General features: G+C 48.4%; 1 protein-coding gene across 1 annotated transcript; it reads right to left on the bottom strand.

Moving 5' to 3' along the window:
• Positions 1-613: 613 nt before the first annotated feature.
• On the bottom strand, positions 614-18,417 carry LOC149332101 (2-oxoisovalerate dehydrogenase subunit alpha, mitochondrial-like). The gene is made up of 9 exons (XM_089555693.1): positions 18,216-18,417; positions 16,242-16,418; positions 14,574-14,769; positions 8,446-8,607; positions 7,708-7,852; positions 4,775-4,836; positions 3,570-3,711; positions 2,162-2,333; positions 614-1,047 (listed from the first exon to the last, which is right to left on the bottom strand). Exons 1-9 carry the CDS (start codon positions 18,294-18,296, stop codon positions 868-870), a joined length of 1,317 nt encoding a protein of 438 aa, XP_089411819.1. The 5' UTR covers positions 18,297-18,417; the 3' UTR covers positions 614-867.
• Positions 18,418-18,421: the final 4 nt, after the last annotated feature.

Below are 18,421 nucleotides of genomic sequence, written 5' to 3'. Positions count from 1 at the left end.
AGCTGATAGTTAGTACACAACCTAGCGACTAATTATGCCAGGAACATGTACTACCGTTCCATTTATGGTTTTCAAGGCAAACAAATGATTTTCAGCAAGAACCTAATGGCCACCACAGTGATTAAATTAAGACTCTTTTTTGGCACAGAACCCATGGTTACAGAAAATCAGGCAGTTCATATTTGCAAAACCATATTTTGTATACCCTGCCCTTGATTGCCCTTGATACTAAGTCAACACAAGGCAACTGCTTCTCAACACTTGAAGACAAAACATTGTGCCTGTCACAATTTCATGTCTCCAAATAATGAGGATAAAATAAACAATCTGCCACATTACATCCTCAAAACTGCCCTCAACACACCTTCATCAAAGCAGTAACATATTCTTCATGTCTGACAAGAGAACACTTGTGTGGAAGACTTATCCACAGTCGTACAAACATTATCATGCCCAACTGACAAAGGCAAGCTTCAGACCAGGGGTTCTCAATCTTTCTAGACTGAGCAAACCTCGGTTTTCAGGAACTGAGGTATCTCACCTAACTTGACTTCTGCCCCTTCTTGCCTAAGACACAAGCCAAAGCCCCCCCCCCCCCCCCCAGAAAAATAGCCAAATTAATCTGTTTGATAAACAGTTCACTATGAGCAATTAAAGTATGATTAATCTCCAAACAAAGAGGGCATATTTGAAAGATGGGGTTTCAGGCATGCATGGACTTGGGTGCTCAGGGAACCCGAAAAGGACTCTAAGGAACCCTAGGGTTTTGTGGACCCAAGTCTGAGAACCCCTGCACTAGTCTCCAGTATCACTGAAATACCTATCCTGCCAGTGGGGCTGGGATTTCATGTCGGCGGCCCGTTCTAATTAACTTGGCTCCTTGGCGAAAAGGTCAACAGGGTACTGATCCTTGTACTCCTTGACGTGACCTAGCATGTACTTCATCTGTTCCTCGAGGTGTGGGGGCATGTCCTTGTAGACATCCGTGAAGAGGTCGCTGACCGGTGGCTTGGGTACCTTCTCAACATCCTTGATGGTCTGCAACACCTGCACAAGAAGAAAAGTGAGAGTGAAAATGATGTTGACATGAATTTTTTTTTTTTAGTTAAGGGCAGCTTGAATAGGGGATATTCAAAATTCCGCAAGTGCGCTTTCCCACATAACTATGTTGCCCCAAACAAGATGGCCGACTTCGCTATAAAGGAACTACGTGGGCTACAGGACAGGCGCTAAAGGTGTGGATAGAATATAAGAAACGTGTTTTGGAAGAATCAAACAAAAAACCAGTCTTTCTTGCTTTGTTTCAGCTAGAAACGCAAGGTCAGCCATCCTGTTTGGGACAACATTGTTATGCGGGAAAGCGCACTTGCGGAATTTTGAATATCCCCTATTGTACCATAGCTAATGCATCCTTGGTACGTACGAGCTTTCAACCAATTTCCCAATAATTTCGACTAGTGGAAGATGAGCACTAGGCCAGCAGAAAGCTTGCCCCTGTTGGAAAACGGTGCTTTAGCTTCGGTTAAACTGAGTGAGAAGCGGTAGCTTCACGATGTTTAGGCTCCTCAGAGAGCCCAAAGTCGATCACATGACCAAATTTTGGTTGACCTTGACTTGACCTTCACCTGACCGATTGCCTGACCATTGACCGTCCACCGGTTCTCCGAACTTATAAACTGATGTTTGACCTTGGCTGAGCCTTGAAGGTCATCGGCAATGCACAGTGATCTCAGCCCGAAACCTCTAGTAGCGTAGCTACCATTTCAAAACTGGTGGGCACCGTATGAGAGGTGGATGCTCAAGCCCTTAGGCCACTACTGCAGTTGCACGGGTTAAAACAATGTACTTGCCCAAAGTGTCAAAATGAAAAGAAAAAGTGTGAGAAACTACATTGTGCTTACAAGCCGCCACTTATGAGTCACGAGTGCCGCAGAACCGAGCTACAAATTTGACAGGCGTGTACCACACACAAAGGCCAACTGAGGCATGACTGCCAAGCTTATGAGACATGCGATGTCTGTAAATTAATTATGTAGTTGTTAAAGAGCCAAGACATCGTCTGTTTTTTAGTGCGGAAGCACTAATGGTGGGCATTCCCTGTGTTTAGCCGTTGTGTGCTTGTTCGTCTGAAGCAGGCACACACACACGATACGAACAATACCTCTTTCTTGAAGGCTGCCTTTATCTCTTTGTCCTGCTGTTCAGTCCAGTAGCCGTGGTCCATGAGGTAGTGGCGGAGCCGCGTGATCGGATGCCCCTGTTCATCCCACGTCCGGACCTCATCCACTGATCGGTATGCCGTGCTGTCATCCGAAGTGCTGTGGTGCCCAATCCTGCGTGCAGAATGCGTGCGACACGTTTCCAACTCAGCTCATAAAATGCTTGCCCTGTTTTGCTCTCAGTGTTGCCAGCCCTGGTGCACGTAATCCATTAGTAGAAACAAAGGTGTGTTAGTGAAGGTGTATCAGTGCAGGTACACTGGTGCAGGTGTACTGGTGTACGTGTGTACTGGTGAATGTGTGCTCTAGTGCAGGTACATTCGGGGACAAAAGTCTCCGGACCACGTGTTCCTCAAACGAAGCTTATAGCTCTACTATCAGACAGCGGCTAGAGACCACGCTTGCAGAGATGAAAGAACAAATATTTAACTTTTACCTCCACAAGTGTGGCCTCCAGCCGCCGACTAATAGCAGAGCTATCGACTTCGTTAGAGGAACACGTGGTCCGGAGACTTTTGTCCCCGACTGTACACCTGCACTACTGCAGGTGCAGACTAAAATGCACTTTTTTCATTCCAAGCACCACAAAGGACAGCTTTGAAAATTCAAGCCAAAGCTCATCAGCTCTAATGCCACAGCACTTTGTAAGTTTCCATCTGGTAGTCACTCAACGAAAGCAAATTAGTGCAGATCTCATTAGTATAACATTGCTATACGCCATAAGACAGCAAAATAATGGTAACTTTTCTTTAAACTCTTCCATTCATTCCCCGGCTGCGGCAGTTGAATTTTGATGGAGGCAAAATTCTACAGGCCCGTGAACTGTGTGCAGCATGAATACTGAGTAGCGTTATTAAGGCGTTGGGACGCTATGATTTTTCAAACTGCCTGCGAAAAACACACAAGCCAGGTTGCTATTGCCAGCTATTTTCGATTCTAATAAGTTGACTTCTTCTGAGACTCACTAGTGGGTCACGTCGCACCCAAGAAAATCTATGGGTGGCCAACTGGTGGGCCATGATGCACAAACATTAGGGCACTGAAAATCACTGCCGCAGTGAAAGTGTTAATAATGTGCTTCAGTTGTCTCGACAGTGAGCTAAGACTGAGGTAAAAAGAGCATAGCAAAAAGCAGCCTGGGCACAGAAAAGCTCTAATCATTTCACACTTCATTCCACCTACATCAATTCTGCCTTTAGTACCCATGCTACATCATAGGTGGTGCCTGAACTGGCAAGTTCCTGTGGACAGAAACGATCACGAGCTTTGCATTCAAACACACCCTTGTATTACACAACAATGTCTGAACAGTAGGAAGGATGTCACCACTCGGGGGCGAGGGGTACACACCTGTATGTCATTGCCTCGATGAGGATGGGCTTTTGCTCTTCCAGCACAAAACGGCGCGACTCCTGCATCGCCTGGTACATGGCGAAGATGTCCTGGCCATCCACGCGGATCGTCGTTAGACCGTACGATGGGCCACGAGCAGCTGTGATTTTTCAAAAAAGTGGAGAAATGGCATTCGTGGCAGTTCCATTTTTTTTTATCACTGCCTAATGCCTAACGGCAGACAACAAAAAAGGCTGCCATCGTCTGGAAGACCTTGAAGTAACGAGCGTTAGCTGAAACTATGCCGCCATTTTGTCCCCTGGCGTCATAATCCCATAGTCCTACCTCAATCCACCATATTGGACCGTGACATCATCACTGCATGCGGCAAGTGGTTGTTTCTAAATGCTCAATGCTCAAGTCTCAATGCTCAGGTCTCAAGTCAATGCTGAAGTCTCAATGTGAGATGTGCTGTTTTCTAGTTTCTGCCACAGATGGCGCTGTGATCTCAGGTTGGTAGCAGATCCCACGAAATCTCGAAACAAATGTTACTGCCACACATGACACTGTGATCTCAAGGTGGTAGCAGACCCCACGAAATCTTGAAAAGTGATGAGTTACAGCAAGCGCTCTTAAAACTTGGAATAAGGCAGACGTTAACCTAATTCCTATATTCCTTCTTCCATAGGCCCTGTTCTGTGTCCTGCCGTGCACTATTTAACTAACCATCCTGCACTTGCCATCTCGCTGCCATTTTTGTGTGCCATGTGCACACTGTCTCGCGGTTTGATGAGCATCGTGCAATTTCTTTACAGGAGCAGTCATGCAATTGTGAAAACAACTGTGGCTTGACAAAACTGCCTGCTGGGAGTGAAGCTCATAGCACTGAGCAATATACTAAGCAACAACACATGATTAAGTGATAAGACGTAACAATACATAAAAGGTACAAAATGGCAAGATAGCAAACAAACATATCACCCTGACTGTCCTGTTAATGCGGCACAAAGACTTCTGGTAATCACGCTTCAACAAGTTTTCAAGTCCGTCCTTCAAAATTGTAAGAAACATAAATATGGAAAAGTATACTGGAAAACTGTGATGTGCTATTTCCATTAGGCCACAGTCAGTGTCATTACCAAGGCGGCTCACTTAATGTATTGATAAAGTCTGGCTAGACAACAAGCTTCAAGGTAATGGGAAAAAGGGTTTGTCAGACGTACCTATACCGTCGCAGCTGTACTGCTCATGTGTTGGCGTTGAGATGGCGTAGCCATTATTTCGGCTGTGAATGGCAACCACAAAAAGAAAGGAATGCAGACCATTTAAAACTTCGAAGAGGCAACAGTTTTAAAAAATTGTGCAGTGGTACACTGCATACACACTAGAATAACTTGCAAGAATGACGATGAAAGAAATGATTTAATGGTTTAGTCAACAACTGACAGCAGTGGGATTTTACAGAAGAAAACCTCAGAGGTTGGACTGGTCGATCAACGTCAGGACCGCTACTAAACATTGGAGGTGGCAAAGAGGAATAAAAGATAGAAGATGATGGCAATGACAACGAACATTAATATCACTTAAGCGGATGACATGCAAGAACAAAGTCATTCCTGGTTCCAAGGGGCGAGTCATCCAATGCAAAAGAAGGTAGCTGTGTAAAGGCCTATCAGAAAGCATCCATGATAATGGGCACAATATGTAACTCTAAAAAGTTTATCTGTGCACATTCTTGGTCTCCTCACATATAAGCTGTGCACAGAGGTAGCATACTGTAGTATACCATATTTACTTATGTAACGAACACGCACCTTTTTTCCAGAGTATTTTTAGAAAAGTATTGGGGGTGTGTTCACTGCACGGGGTAATACATTCGCACACGTTCCTATCTTGACATAAAAAATAACTGAGCAGCAAAAGGAGGCACTATTTAACGAAAACCAGAGACAGCCTGCAACCAAAACGATGATCATATACACTAAGCAAGTGCATCCATTGCACGAATAAATATGACACTTTTTTCACAGCACCTCTGGCATTGTTTCCTGCTTCACTGATTTGCAACAAATGTAAAAATGTATTGTCTTGGAAAAGTGCGTTCAATCAAGCAAATTATTTGTTAATTGATCACCTGACAAGAAACCATTCATTGACCCCCTGCTGAGCTGTACAGCTGAGCTCAGATGGATAATAAGCACCAAGTATTCCATTATTTAAAACCTAGTCTACCTCGGGGGATTCCCTTAAATACAAAAGAACATCAACTAGTCCTTCCATAAAAGAACAATTCTTGCTTAAAAAATTAGCGGTAATAAATTAATCAAAATAGTTATTGTTAGTTCTTGGTTGTACAACTGATTTGCTACAAAGATAGGACCACACATAAAAGTGAAGGCAAGAAAAATTGATAAAATTTGAGAACAATGTACTATTGGGGACAAAAGTGGTATACTCCACACGGCGGGAACCGGAGCAACGGAAAACTAGAGTTACTGTATATGCTACCAAAGGTAGCAGAGTTGCGCGTAGGTCCGCCATCTTGCCTGCTAAGCAACCGAAGTTATGCGGCGAAGCCGCACTCCGTTTCTGCAGGCGACATGCCTAGCGCATCACCGATCGACCGTGGGCGCTTTTCCGAGGTTTTTAAAGCACTTTTTCGATTGATCGCAAACAAAAAGCATCTAAAAATCTGACTGCGTAACCCAGTAAACAAATGTAGCCAAGAAAAAACGGTGCTCTAGCGCGCGCCGTGAGCTGCGGCAGCAAGCGATTCCCACAGTCACCTTCCCCGAACTATTTACCTGATAACCTAAGGGCAGACTCAGTATTCTAAATACGCCGTGCAAATGCAGCATTCATTCATCTTTGCGGCAACATTTATTCACCGGACCTGCGTTAAAAAAAACCTCTTTATAGTCTCCTTCACTAAACACGAAACCCTGCAAAAAGTTATGAGCCGGAACTATAGAAAGGAGAGTATAAAAATCCAAAATACAGTTTACTCGAAACTGGATGAACGTTACCATCTGAAGTAAACAATCAGATGCCTAAACATGTTTCCCTCGATTAAAAATGGTTTGTCATTCAGGTTTTATGCCAACAGGGATAAATACGCAACGCAGAGCTCTATTTTAGCGTTTCAACAGTGTACACGAAAAAGCGCAGAGCCGCAAGTCCAGCCTGTTTTCGGTAAAGAAACCTCAATGCAACTTTTAGCAAAAAAAAAAAAAAATACAAAAAAAGGCGTGAGCTACGCACGCTAGACACCCCACAGCAGTGAACGTAAACAGCCGTTGGATAGTGGATCCGCTTCGAACTTGGCCGGCTGTCAATCCAGTTCGCTGCAGCGGCGGCCGGCCTACGTCATCAGCGCACATGTTTCTGGTCCGATGGGCAAAACATGCACCGTATCGAGGAGGCTCTCACAGGGAGAAGGAAAGCTGCAGGGCGTCTCGAATCGGGGAACAGAGGCGGCGGGGGAGCACTCGACACCGGTAAAACCGGTTCAGAACCGAAAGGGGACGATTTTGCCCATCGAGCGTCGTCTTCTCCGCAGTGCACGGTTGCTTGGACTCCACGTGACGGCGCTCTACCAATGGAGTCGCGAGCGGCGTTTATCAAACAGACGCGCAACTCTGCTACCTTTGGTAGCATATGCAGTAACTCTACGGAAAACTGCGTTACAACGCCATCTACAGGCGGCATCTGGGATCGAGACAGCCAATGTGTGACCTTTATTATCAGCAGGCATGTCGCTTGGTTCGTTTCAATGTTTCGCGCTTTAGCTCGCCAAAATGCCGCAGTTCTCCGTTCCTCCGGCTCCCACCGCGTGGAGTATACCACTTTTGTCCCCAATAGTACTTAAGTTTCTAGTAGTATATGCTTTCTGTGAATACCTATAAGTACAGGTGAAGTTAACGTCCTTGAAATCTCAGCGTGTGCAAATTAAATAATGCAGTTGAATTAACAGTGCTTGGAAGCTCCAGCTTTGTTGCTCACATGAATAAACCAGTTTAACAATCAGATACAGATGAGTGGTGGACTTGTTGATTCATATGAATACATTCTTTCAAAACGAAAATGAAAGAGTAGCTTCAATACCAGAAAGAAAAAAAATGCCTATGAGGGGGGAGGGGGAGAGAGAGATCCTTACCAAATGAAGATGATGGGCACACCCAAGGTGCCCGCAAAGTTGAAGGCTGCATGGGCGTCGCCCTCGCTGGCGGCACCATCGCCAAAGTAGCAGGCCACACACTGTTTCTTCTGTGACATTTTGTAAGCGTACGCCGTGCCCACCGCTGCAATCGTTTTTCATGCAAGTCAAACAGAGACAGAGCTAGCAGTGTTTCTCCTCGTTTTCAGGACTTGCAATAAATATGACCGTCTCTTACACCCAGTTTCAAATGTGGTAAAACAGATATTTCATAAATTCTTAGGCTCTGAGATAATATGCTTTCATAAATAGAACAAAAAATAACTTTTAAAGCCACTTTCGAATGTTACTCAGGTATCTTGATATCTCTGACAGAGAGACATTTTTGTTCTTGATTCTTGCTGCACACAATATATTGCACTGAACTTTTTTCTTGCTCTGCCTAACATCTGCCAATCAACATTTGCTGGTGTTAGATTTCAACAAGCTCTTTGCTGTTCTCATCACACTACTTGTATAGTATTAATGAGATGATAAAATACCACGCAACCGGGTCTCCAGTTTTGCATTTTGACTTTCTCTTTAACTTATGCCGCATGACATACTAGGGTAAATAAAAAAAATTCAAGTTGGCATGACCTTAGGTGGCCTGTCCCCAATGCCATGAATTCAGAACCCTCACCCGCTCTCTTGTGCGAAACCCCCTCACTCCCCATTAATGATCGCATGGTGACTCACCCTGTGGCATCTGTGTGGCCAGCGTGGACGAGACGGTGACAAAGTGGTGCTGCGTGGAGCCGTAGTGGATAGGCATCTGGCGACCCTTGCCATAGTCATACATTGTTGCATAACACTGGTGCATAGTCTGGTTCACTGTGAAACCTCGCCATAGCAGGACACCTGGCAAGGGGGGCAAAGGTGACACTGTCACATCGATGCTTTGCTGTGCACGGCACTTCATTGCAGGGGCCCTGAAGCATCTGCCATCATAAAGCTGCTCATCTACTATGCTATGCTATGCTGTGTGTGTATATATTGTCACGGGCGCCGGTAGAACGTTCTGTCCCTGGCGAGCACACTGGGCGGAGCGCAGCCGGCCGACCCTAGCACCGAGCAGAAGAGGACGAAGTCCGGCGCGCGACAAAGGTTGAAGACAGACCGCACGGGGACGCTGGTAGAGTGTGGCATTGCCCCTCCCCTCTGGAAAGGCATCGACTCGATGGCTGAGATTGAGGGGGAGCCACGTGTGTGCGTGAACCGAGTCCCGGGCACGGAACGTGGTGAGAGTTGTTCTAGCGGGCATGGTAGGGCTTGAGTCTTGCGACGTGCACAATTTCGGATGTCGGCGGGCGTCTTGAAGAACGAACACTCCCTTGCGGGAGCACTTCATACGTAACGTCGCTGAGTTTGCGTAGTACCTCGTAGGGACCGAAGTAACGGCGCAAAAGCTTCTCGGAGCGACCGCGCTGACGGATGGGGCTCCAAACCCACACTTGATCTCCAGGCTGGAAAATGACTTCGCGATGACGAAGGTTATAGCGGTGAGCATCGACTTCCTGCCGCACGCGGGTTCGTTGCCGAGCCAGCCGGCGGGCAGCTTCTGCATGGCGAACGAATGCATCAGCGTCGGCAACGGATGGGTGCGCAATATCGGGCAACAACATCGTGTCCAACATAGTCACGACTTCACGACCGTGTACCAAACGAAATGGCGTGAACCCCGTCGTCTCTTGAAGGGCAGTGTTGTAGGCAAACGTGACGTACGGAAGTATTGCGTCCCAGTTCTTGTGGTCATCGTCGACGTACATAGAAATCATATCAGCGATAGTCTTATTGAGGCGCTCGGTTAGGCCGTTGGTTTGAGGATGGTAAGCTGTGGTCTTACGATGACTTGTGCCACTGAGCCGCATAACTTCCTGAGTAAGCGTGGACGTGAACGCTGTGCCTCGGTCAGTTAAAACAACAGAAGGGGCGCCATGGCGGAGGACTATGCTGATGATGAAAAAGTCAGCAATTTCAGCAGCAGTACCGCGGGGAAGGGCTTTCGTCTCACAATACCGGGTGAGGTAGTCGGTGGCAACCACAATATACCGGTTACCCAATGATGACGTGGGAAATGGGCCCAGTAAGTCCATGCCGACTTGGTGGAAAGGAATTCTCGGCGGAGCAATGGGTTGGAGCAAACCAGCCGGCTTGAAAGGTGGTTTCTTCCGACGTTGACACTCGCGGCAAGTGCGCACATAACGCTTGACAGCCGCAGAAAGCCTGGGCCAGTAATAACGGTGACGAACTCGTGCCATCGTTCGAGAAAATCCGAGGTGGCCGGAAGGAAGCTCGTCGTGGCACGCCTGCAAAACGTCAGTGCGGAGCGCCGTTGGAACCACGAGCAGGTAACCAGAGTCCGTCGGGCCGTAATTTCGTTTGTAGAGGACGCCATCTCGCAAGCAAAACGACGACAAGCCACGCGCGAATAGACGAGGTGGTAACGAGGCGGTTCCCTCGAGATAATCGATGAGTGGGCGCAATTCCGTGTCGTCTCTCTGTTGTTGAGCGAGGGCGGACGTGGTCAGAGCACCAATAAATAGAGGGTCATCTTCGAGGTCATCAGAGCTGGACGGAATAGGAGCACGGGACAAGCAGTCTGCATCGCTGTGTTTGTTGCCCGACTTGTAGACAACTGTAACGTCAAATTCTTGCAAGCGAAGGCTCCAACGAGCTAGCCGGCCCGAGGGGTCTTTAAGATTCGCGAGCCAACACAGTGAGTGGTGGTCACTCACGACCCGAAACGGGCGACCATACAAGTAGGGCCGGAACTTCGTTATCGCCCACACAACAGCTAGGCACTCCTTTTCAGTGGTTGAGTAATTTGCCTCCGACCGTGACAGCGTGCGGCTGCCGTACGCAATCACGCGTTCAACACCATCTTGCCACTGGACGAGGACTGCACCGAGGCCAATGTTGCTGGCATCGGTGTGAAGTTCCGTGTCCGCCTCCTCGTCAAAATGGGCAAGAATGGGCGTTGTTTGTAGGCGTTCGCGGAGCTTTTCGAAGGCGTCCTGCTGTTCCTGTGCCCAGACGAAAGGCTGATCGTCTTTTGTCAGCCGTGTGAGAGGCTCAGCCAGCCTGGAGAAGTCTTGCACGAAGCGTCTGTAATACGCGCAGAGGCCAAGAAACCGGCGCACAGCTCGCTTATCAGTGGGAGTCGGAAACGCAGCTACAGCGGCCGTCTTGTCAGGGTCGGGGCTGACGCCCTCAGGTGTCACAACATGGCCCAAAAACTTCAGCCGTTGGTACGCGAAGTGGCATTTTTCGGGTTTTAGAGACAGACCGGCTGATCGGATTGCCGTCAATACTGCACTCAAGCGTTTGAGATGTTCTTCGTAGGTCGCAGCGAAAATAACCACATCATCAAGATAGACGAGACACGACTGCCATTTGAGGCCAACCAGGACAGTGTCCATCATTCTTTGAAAGGTGGCAGGAGCGGTACACAGGCCAAAGGGGAGCACCTTGAACTTGTACAAACCGTCGGGGGTTATAAACGCGGTCTTTTCACGGTCACGTTCATCGACTTCGATCTGCCAGTACCCACTGCGTAGATCAAGAGAGGAAAAGTAGCGGGCATGACGCAGGCGATCGAATGAGTCATCAATTCGGGGCAACGGATAAACGTCCTTTTTAGTAATCTTGTTGAGGCGACGATAGTCGACACAGAATCGGAGAGTGCCATCCTTCTTGGCGACCAGCACAACGGGCGAAGCCCACGGGCTTGTTGACGGCTGGATAACCTCGTCGCGGAGCATTTCCTCAACCTGCCTCCGAATCACCTCCCTTTCTTTCGCAGACACTCGATAGGGGTGGTGTTGTATAGGCCTCTCGCCTTCATCAACTACAATGCGGTGTTTAGCGACCGATGTTTGCCGAACTTTAGAAGTGGTCGCAAAGCAGTCACGAAAAGAGTCGAGGATCATGTGGAGGCGGTGTTTCTGATCGGCGGTTAGGTCGGGGTTCACGTCAGTCAGAACGGGGGCGTCAGACGTCGATTCATGGGTATCGTTGAGGGTCAAGGCGCAGTGGGAGACTGAGTCACTAATTTCATCGAAATAGGCTATGGCTGTTGCTTGCGGCAAATGGCGGTATTCAGCGCTAAAGTTGGTAACAAAAAGCTGCGTTCGCATTCCGCGGAGGGAAGCAACACCACGCGCAACGCAGACTTGTTGACTCAACAGTAACGACAGGTTACCTTCCGCAATCCCGTGAGGCGTGCGTGGGTTGGAGCATTCCACCGTAATAAACAAACTGGAGCGTGGTGGTAGCGTGACATTGTCATCACACACGCGAAAAACAGGCCTGTCGGGCTCGCTTCTGCCGGCTGTGGCACACTGAGGTGAGAACGTCACGACAAGTTCGCGGAGGTTGATTATCGCACCGTGTTCTCGAAGAAAATCAAACCCGAGGATGAGGTCCTTCGAGCAATGAGCCAACACAGCGAAGCAGGCAATGAAGGTTACACCGCGAATCTCCATTCTAGCGGTGCAGACACCTAGCGGTGTCACCAGATGGCCTCCAGCTGTCCGGATGTGCGTTCCAGGCCAAGGTGTCAGGACTTTCCTCAGGACAGTCGCCAGACCACGACTCATGACGGAGAAGTCGGCGCCGGTATCTACGAGAGCAGTCACGTGGCGGCCATCAACGATGATCGGGATTTCAGCCGAAGCTTGGTCACCTTCGGAAAAACGCTGTGTGGGGGTGGTCGGACTTGGGGATCGTTCTCGCGGTCGAGTTGGTGCGTCAAGCGGAGACGTCTCTATTCGTCGAAAAGTCGTCGGACGTAAGGGTAGTTCACATTGTCCAATTGAAGCGTCAAGCGAAGGCGTCTCTGGGCGTCGAAAGGTCGTAGCGGCGTGAGGTCGGAGGTCGGGTCGCATGCTAACGTCGGTGAGCGGAGGATGTTCGTCATTATGTCCAGTGACGGCGGCCCTACCTCCGGGGGTCGCCGTACTCAGTTTTCCCGGCGCGGGCTGGAGGACTGCCGGACGTAGGACTGGCGGGCTGGTGAAGACAACCGTCGAGGTGACGGTGACCTGGACTGACGTTGGGCAGTGGGTGCAGGTGGGACGTTGGCCGCTAGGTACTGATCGATCTCGCGGGGTCGTTCACCATAGCGTGGCAGGGGTGCGTCTGGCGAAAAGCCGCGCAGGCCAATCCGGCGGTACGGGCAGTGACGACGGATGTGGCCTGCTTCGCCGCAGTGGAAGCACAAGGGCCTGTTGTTCGGCGTGCGCCACATGTTTGCCTTCGTGACGGGTGGGCGGTCGTCTGGCAGCGCTGCCGTATACGGGAATCGGCGGGACGGCGCGGTAGGGGCAGGAGAGTAGAACGCCGGCGGTGGTGGCGCAGTACTTCGCAACGCCTCGCTGTATGTCATCACATAGGGCGCTGGCGGTTGGGGAGGCGGAATGGGCTGCACCGTGCGGCGTATCTCGTCACGGACAGCATCCGAGATGGCGGTCACACTAGGAGGCTGCTCCACAGAGCGAAGCTTCTGCAGCTCTTCGCGCACGATGCTCCTGATGAGCTCTCGGAGGGAGGTGTTCTCATCCCCGGGCTTCGGAATGTGGCACTCCACAGCAGTGATGTTTGATGGACGGCCGTAGTGCGCAAACCGCTGTTGCAGGGCGCGCTCCATGCCTGCCGCTTCCTTCGCAAAATCGGCGACTGTAGCCGGAGGATCGCGCACGAGCCCAACGAACAATTGCTCCTTCACTCCCCGCATCAAATGGCGCACCTTCTTGGCTTCAGACATCGAAGGATCAGCGCGGTTGAAGAGCCGGGTCATGTCCTCCACGAACATCGCCACGCTCTCGTTTGGCTGCTGCGCCCTCGATTGCAAGGCCAATTCAGCACGCTCCCTCCGTTCGTTGCTGCTGAAGGTATGCAGCAACTGCCGCCGGAAGTCTTGCCAGGTGTGGATGGCGGACTCGTGGTTTTCGAACCACGTCTTGGCGGCGTCCTGGAGGGCAAAGTAAACGTTCCGAAGCTTGCGGTCTTCGTCCCACAGATTAAATTCAGCAACCCTGTCATACCCGTCCAACCAGTCCTCCACATCCTCAAACTTGTCACCATGAAACGACGCAGGCGTGCGAGGCGTATGAAGAAGTAGCGGTGGCGAACTCACAGATGGCTGGAAGGTCTGGCTGGCCACCGTAGAGGTCATCGTGCGGGATGGCGCGGTGAGGGGTTTGTACTCGGGAGCTAAGCCTTTCAAGCGGCGGCTTGACTTGTGGACAGGTGTCGTGTCCAGGGGGTGTGGCGGAGCGCTGGAGGTTCCTGGGACCTCTTCGTACATGGATCGTACCCCGCAGCTGCACCAAAATGTCACGGGCGCCGGTAGAACGTTCTGTCCCTGGCGAGCACACTGGGCGGAGCGCAGCCGGCCGACCCTAGCACCGAGCAGAAGAGGACGAAGTCCGGCGCGCGACAAAGGTCGAAGACAGACCGCACGGGGACGCTGGTAGAGTGTGGCAATATATACTATATGCTATCACTATCACTATGCTATGTTATCACTACTATACTGCATGCTGGAAGGTGCAGGGCAGAGCTAGCATAGCAGATCTGACTTAATCAGCACTTGGTCAATGACTCGTCATAAATGCTGCATATTTTCAGGGTGATGTCTGCACAATGGGCTTCCTCTGGCGTAGGTGACAATGACGTCAACATTGAATGCCATGAATAAAAACTCCCACGGTCTCCTGCGGGTCGACAGGTTCCGCCACCGATATAACGTAAACGATGCGATCTTCACAAAACAATCCTTAAATAGGCTGACACTGCAAAAGTCTTGGCATCCCACAACTCACCATACTCGCGGTACTGAACGTAGACAAGGTCCTTATCGTCCAGCGCAGCTGCGCTGCCGATGAGGACGCCCTCCTCGCCATAGTGGGTCATGTAGAAGGAGATGCGGCCCTGCCTTTGCGACTCGTACATAATGTGGTCGATGACATTCATCTGCACCATCTTAGTGTACATGCGAAGCAGGAGGTCCTTGTCCAACTGCAGAGCGGCCAGGAAAAAGAGGTGATGACTCAGGAAGGGTGTGGACATGCTTCAGGTCAGGAAGCGTTGATCTAACGTCGAAGAACTCGCGACCCTTTACTCATATTGCTCCACTGCACATGCTCACTGCAGATGCTTAAGACCTTTTCATGATTCATTAAGTTCACCTGCCTGTGTTGTTAGATTAGCGCATTCTAAGAGAAGCACATTACTTTCCCTGAAAATGTAGCTTGTCTGCGCTAGAAAAGCAATAAAGATTAGGTACAGGTATTGTTGCCACTGGCCATTTTCATAACAAAAAAAGGCCCCCACCGTTTGAGAGATGTTAAAGTAACGAGCGTTAACTGTTTGGTTTACCAGAATTGATATGAATGAGATGCGAGATGTGCTGTTTCCTAGTTGCTGCCACAGATGGCGCTGTGATCTCAGGGTGGTAGCAGACCCCACGAAATCTCGAAACGTGATGAGTATTTGCTGCCACAGATGGAACTGTGTTCTCAGGGTGGTAGCAGACCCCACGAAATCTCGAAACGTGATGAGTAAGAGCTAACACTCTTAAGACTGCAATGATGTCCATACTCTCTTTTTTGGTTGAGAATCTCTGAGGCTCAGCTGCACTGCCATTCACGTCACTGATCACGGAGCTCTTTTGTCTTACATAGCAAAACTTTTTCAATTACAGAAGCACGTCATGCATGCTATTACTGATTTCGCATATGATGCACCTACGGGGCATCTGTAAAGCGTAAGCCCAGTCAAGCTGAATTTGTTTGGACTCTATCTATACTCCAAGCATCTGTAGTACATGTATAGATGCATATAAACACTTATATTGATTGGTGGGGAAAAGCAAAAGTTCCATTTCTAAATCTAATTTTCCCAGAAATAAATACATTTTTTGCGGCCGAACAAACATCAACATTGACAGAAAAAGCCATACAACTGGTTTTTAATATGAAAAAAAATTGTGTGTCATTGTTCTTCATGTTTCTTATTAGTGCACTTTTTTTCTAAGTAATGCAACTGTTTTTGTGCTCCTTCCCAAAGGAAGAATTACGCAAATATGCACACTCAGTGGGTTCTTAACATAATATTTTACTGAATTATATGTCATATGGTCCACAGTGAGCTCCACATTGAAGCAGGGCATAAGGATACTTGGTGCTTGATAAGGTAACGCACCTGTCACTTTAGTGATCTTAACGACATCTCTGCATTGTGCCAAATAAACCACTCCCTGCGTATTTACTATATTCATTTGCACAACGAACATACTCACTACTTTTGAAGTCAATATTTAAATCCTTGCTAACTTATCACCCAGGCCAATGAATGCACTCCCTTGAATTTTCGCAAATTTTTAAGAAAAACGTGTATTCCCTGTGCAAGTTAACATGGCAATTCACTGAGATCCAACACTTTTCTAAGCATGTAGAAAAAAAACTTCTCAAAACAGCACGTGTAAGCACCTTTGGGTCCTCGGCACCGTCGGCAATAGTGCCGTCCTTGTTGAGGATGCTGTACATGGGGATGCCATCGTGAGCGTTTGCTGGCACAAACTCCATCTTGCTGGTCGTTGGCATGCGGCGGTGCATTAGTGTGGGTGGCTGGAAGCTGCTTTCTGCCTCAGTCACCACTGTCCTGGGCTGCATTTGTGATTATGCATTACTGAATCACTAAATGATCAATAGTAATCCAAAGTATCATTTTCCCCGCCTTCAACATGGTGGGTGAAAGCTAGTGTGGGACTGTAAGAACTTGCAAGGACGCTCTGAACTTGGCTCTGCTGTTTAAATGTTTAGCAAAAGCAACTGCTCTGAACACTTCAACGAAAACTTCATTCTAATTCGGGTGAAGCACGACTCTGTTCTCTCATCATCAATGCCTTGAGCATCTCCGTGCAGCCACTGTCAGTGAGAACAGCTGGTCCATGATGAAAATGAAAAGAAAAAAAACTGAACTCTATGAAGGGAACCTTGGTGATATATTAATAAAGAAGAGAAGCAATAACAGACTGAAGCAGAGCATGCCTTTCTTTGTTCATTTTTGGTTTTATGCCAAAACCTGACCCAACCGCATCAATTCCTCCGGACTGGTAAACACCGTTTACTGCGGCATTGCTTACAGCTTCTGACTTTGCTACTCAAAACAGATTGGTGCTCTGTTCCATCACCTGTGGTGTGGCTACTAACATGCAACCTAATAACTATTACTGTATTACATATGCTCTACAGACTCAACTTGCATCTTCACAGACCTCGTATGCCCTGTTCTGAAATTTCATAATTTCACTACGGTGATTACGGAGGTCACTAACCAAACACAGATCCTCACCTCAACAAGAGATAAAAATCTATAGTTACAGTGCACTTCAGACAGTTTTAAACATTAGATATCTCTATAGGCCAGCTCAGCCATATTTGGCATATCACAGTTGAGATTTTTCTTTCTCAAGCGGACTGAACACTGCGCATACCGAACAATCAAGCTAGAATTAAGGATAAATATATAGTAGAAAGCAGTTTTCTTTGCTGTCATATCTTACACGGTCTCCAGAAAAAACTGCAGATATAGAACAATGAAAGCGAGTGTGAGTCATAGTGGTTCTGACATTGTAACGTAATTTATGTTCACAAGTACTTCGCTTGACATATGACATCAGAGAAGCAAGATAAGGCTCTTTTATACGACGCCTGTGTAAGTGTACGTGTGTGTCACAAGTGGCATTGTGCTGACAAAGATGCACAGAAAAAAAAATGACATCTAATGAATAGATAAACTGCACTCGATCGAGCTCCGGACATTTATTTATCAATCCCCCACATATATAATTCATCCGCCTTCGTCGTTTCTCTTCGCATGTACCAGGCATAACGTTTCGTAATCGGATATAGCTCTAGAACTGTCCTTCAGTATAAATCATCTCACCCTCTGAACACTCTTGTTTATGTACATCGTCTGCAAAGATAAGCGCCACCGCAGGGCATCGAACCCACGGTCGCTTGATAAGCGGCACAAAATGAAACCGCTGCACCACAGTGGCGGACTGACAGTCGTCAGACAAACTGTGAAAGGGTCTGAAGCTGCAATCGGACAACGAAGATGAATGTTTGACGCAATAATATATCGTAGCAGAGTACAAACTTCGTCTATAAGAGCCAGTGGTGAAGATCTGATAGCGCCAATTTATAAAAACGCTGTAACTCGCTCCACGCGGACGACACGTTGTGGCGAGGGTCTTACAAGCAACGCGGAAAGCATGTGCGAGCGATTCAGAGCGCAATGCACTGAAAGTACACAACCGTTCCACTCGGAAAGGCTGCAGTATTGCGAAACTCACGCCACCTTCACGCGTGAAAACCCGACCGACGTAAATCTATTCCAAGGCCAACCAATGCTGACCGTCCGAGATCGAACGATCTGCCGAGATGTAGGCCACTCACTTGTGAAGACGAGAGCCAACGGTGCGGCATTTTTGGCCGCAATATGCCATGTCTGACGGTTGCAAGTAAACGTCCGTACATCTTGGGAGGCTTTCAGGGTTGATATTTTTGTTTTGTAACGTGCAACACGCGTTAAACGTCTCGGTTTCACCTTACGTAAAGAACCGCTAACACGTCGCCATCGAGGAAGCTGTCTGCTCTTTTCG

Source organism: Amblyomma mixtum, chromosome 8, assembly GCF_055824585.1.
Source record: "Amblyomma mixtum isolate Tamu chromosome 8, ASM5582458v1, whole genome shotgun sequence".
Classification (NCBI taxonomy): domain Eukaryota; kingdom Metazoa; phylum Arthropoda; class Arachnida; order Ixodida; family Ixodidae; genus Amblyomma; species Amblyomma mixtum.
The sequence above is the reverse complement of the archived record's forward strand: the minus strand, read 5'-3'. Positions and strand labels throughout refer to the sequence as shown.

Coding starts and splice junctions, on each gene's coding strand:
- LOC149332101 (XM_089555693.1), bottom strand. CDS start 18,296: ATGTACGGACGTTTACTTGCAACCGTCAGACATGGCATATTGCGGCCA. Junction 3,712..4,774: donor GTACAGCTGCGACGGTATAG/GTACGTCTGACA, acceptor GAAAAATCACAG/CTGCTCGTGGCCCATCGTAC. Junction 1,048..2,161: donor AGGCAGCCTTCAAGAAAGAG/GTATTGTTCGTA, acceptor CTTCTTGTGCAG/GTGTTGCAGACCATCAAGGA.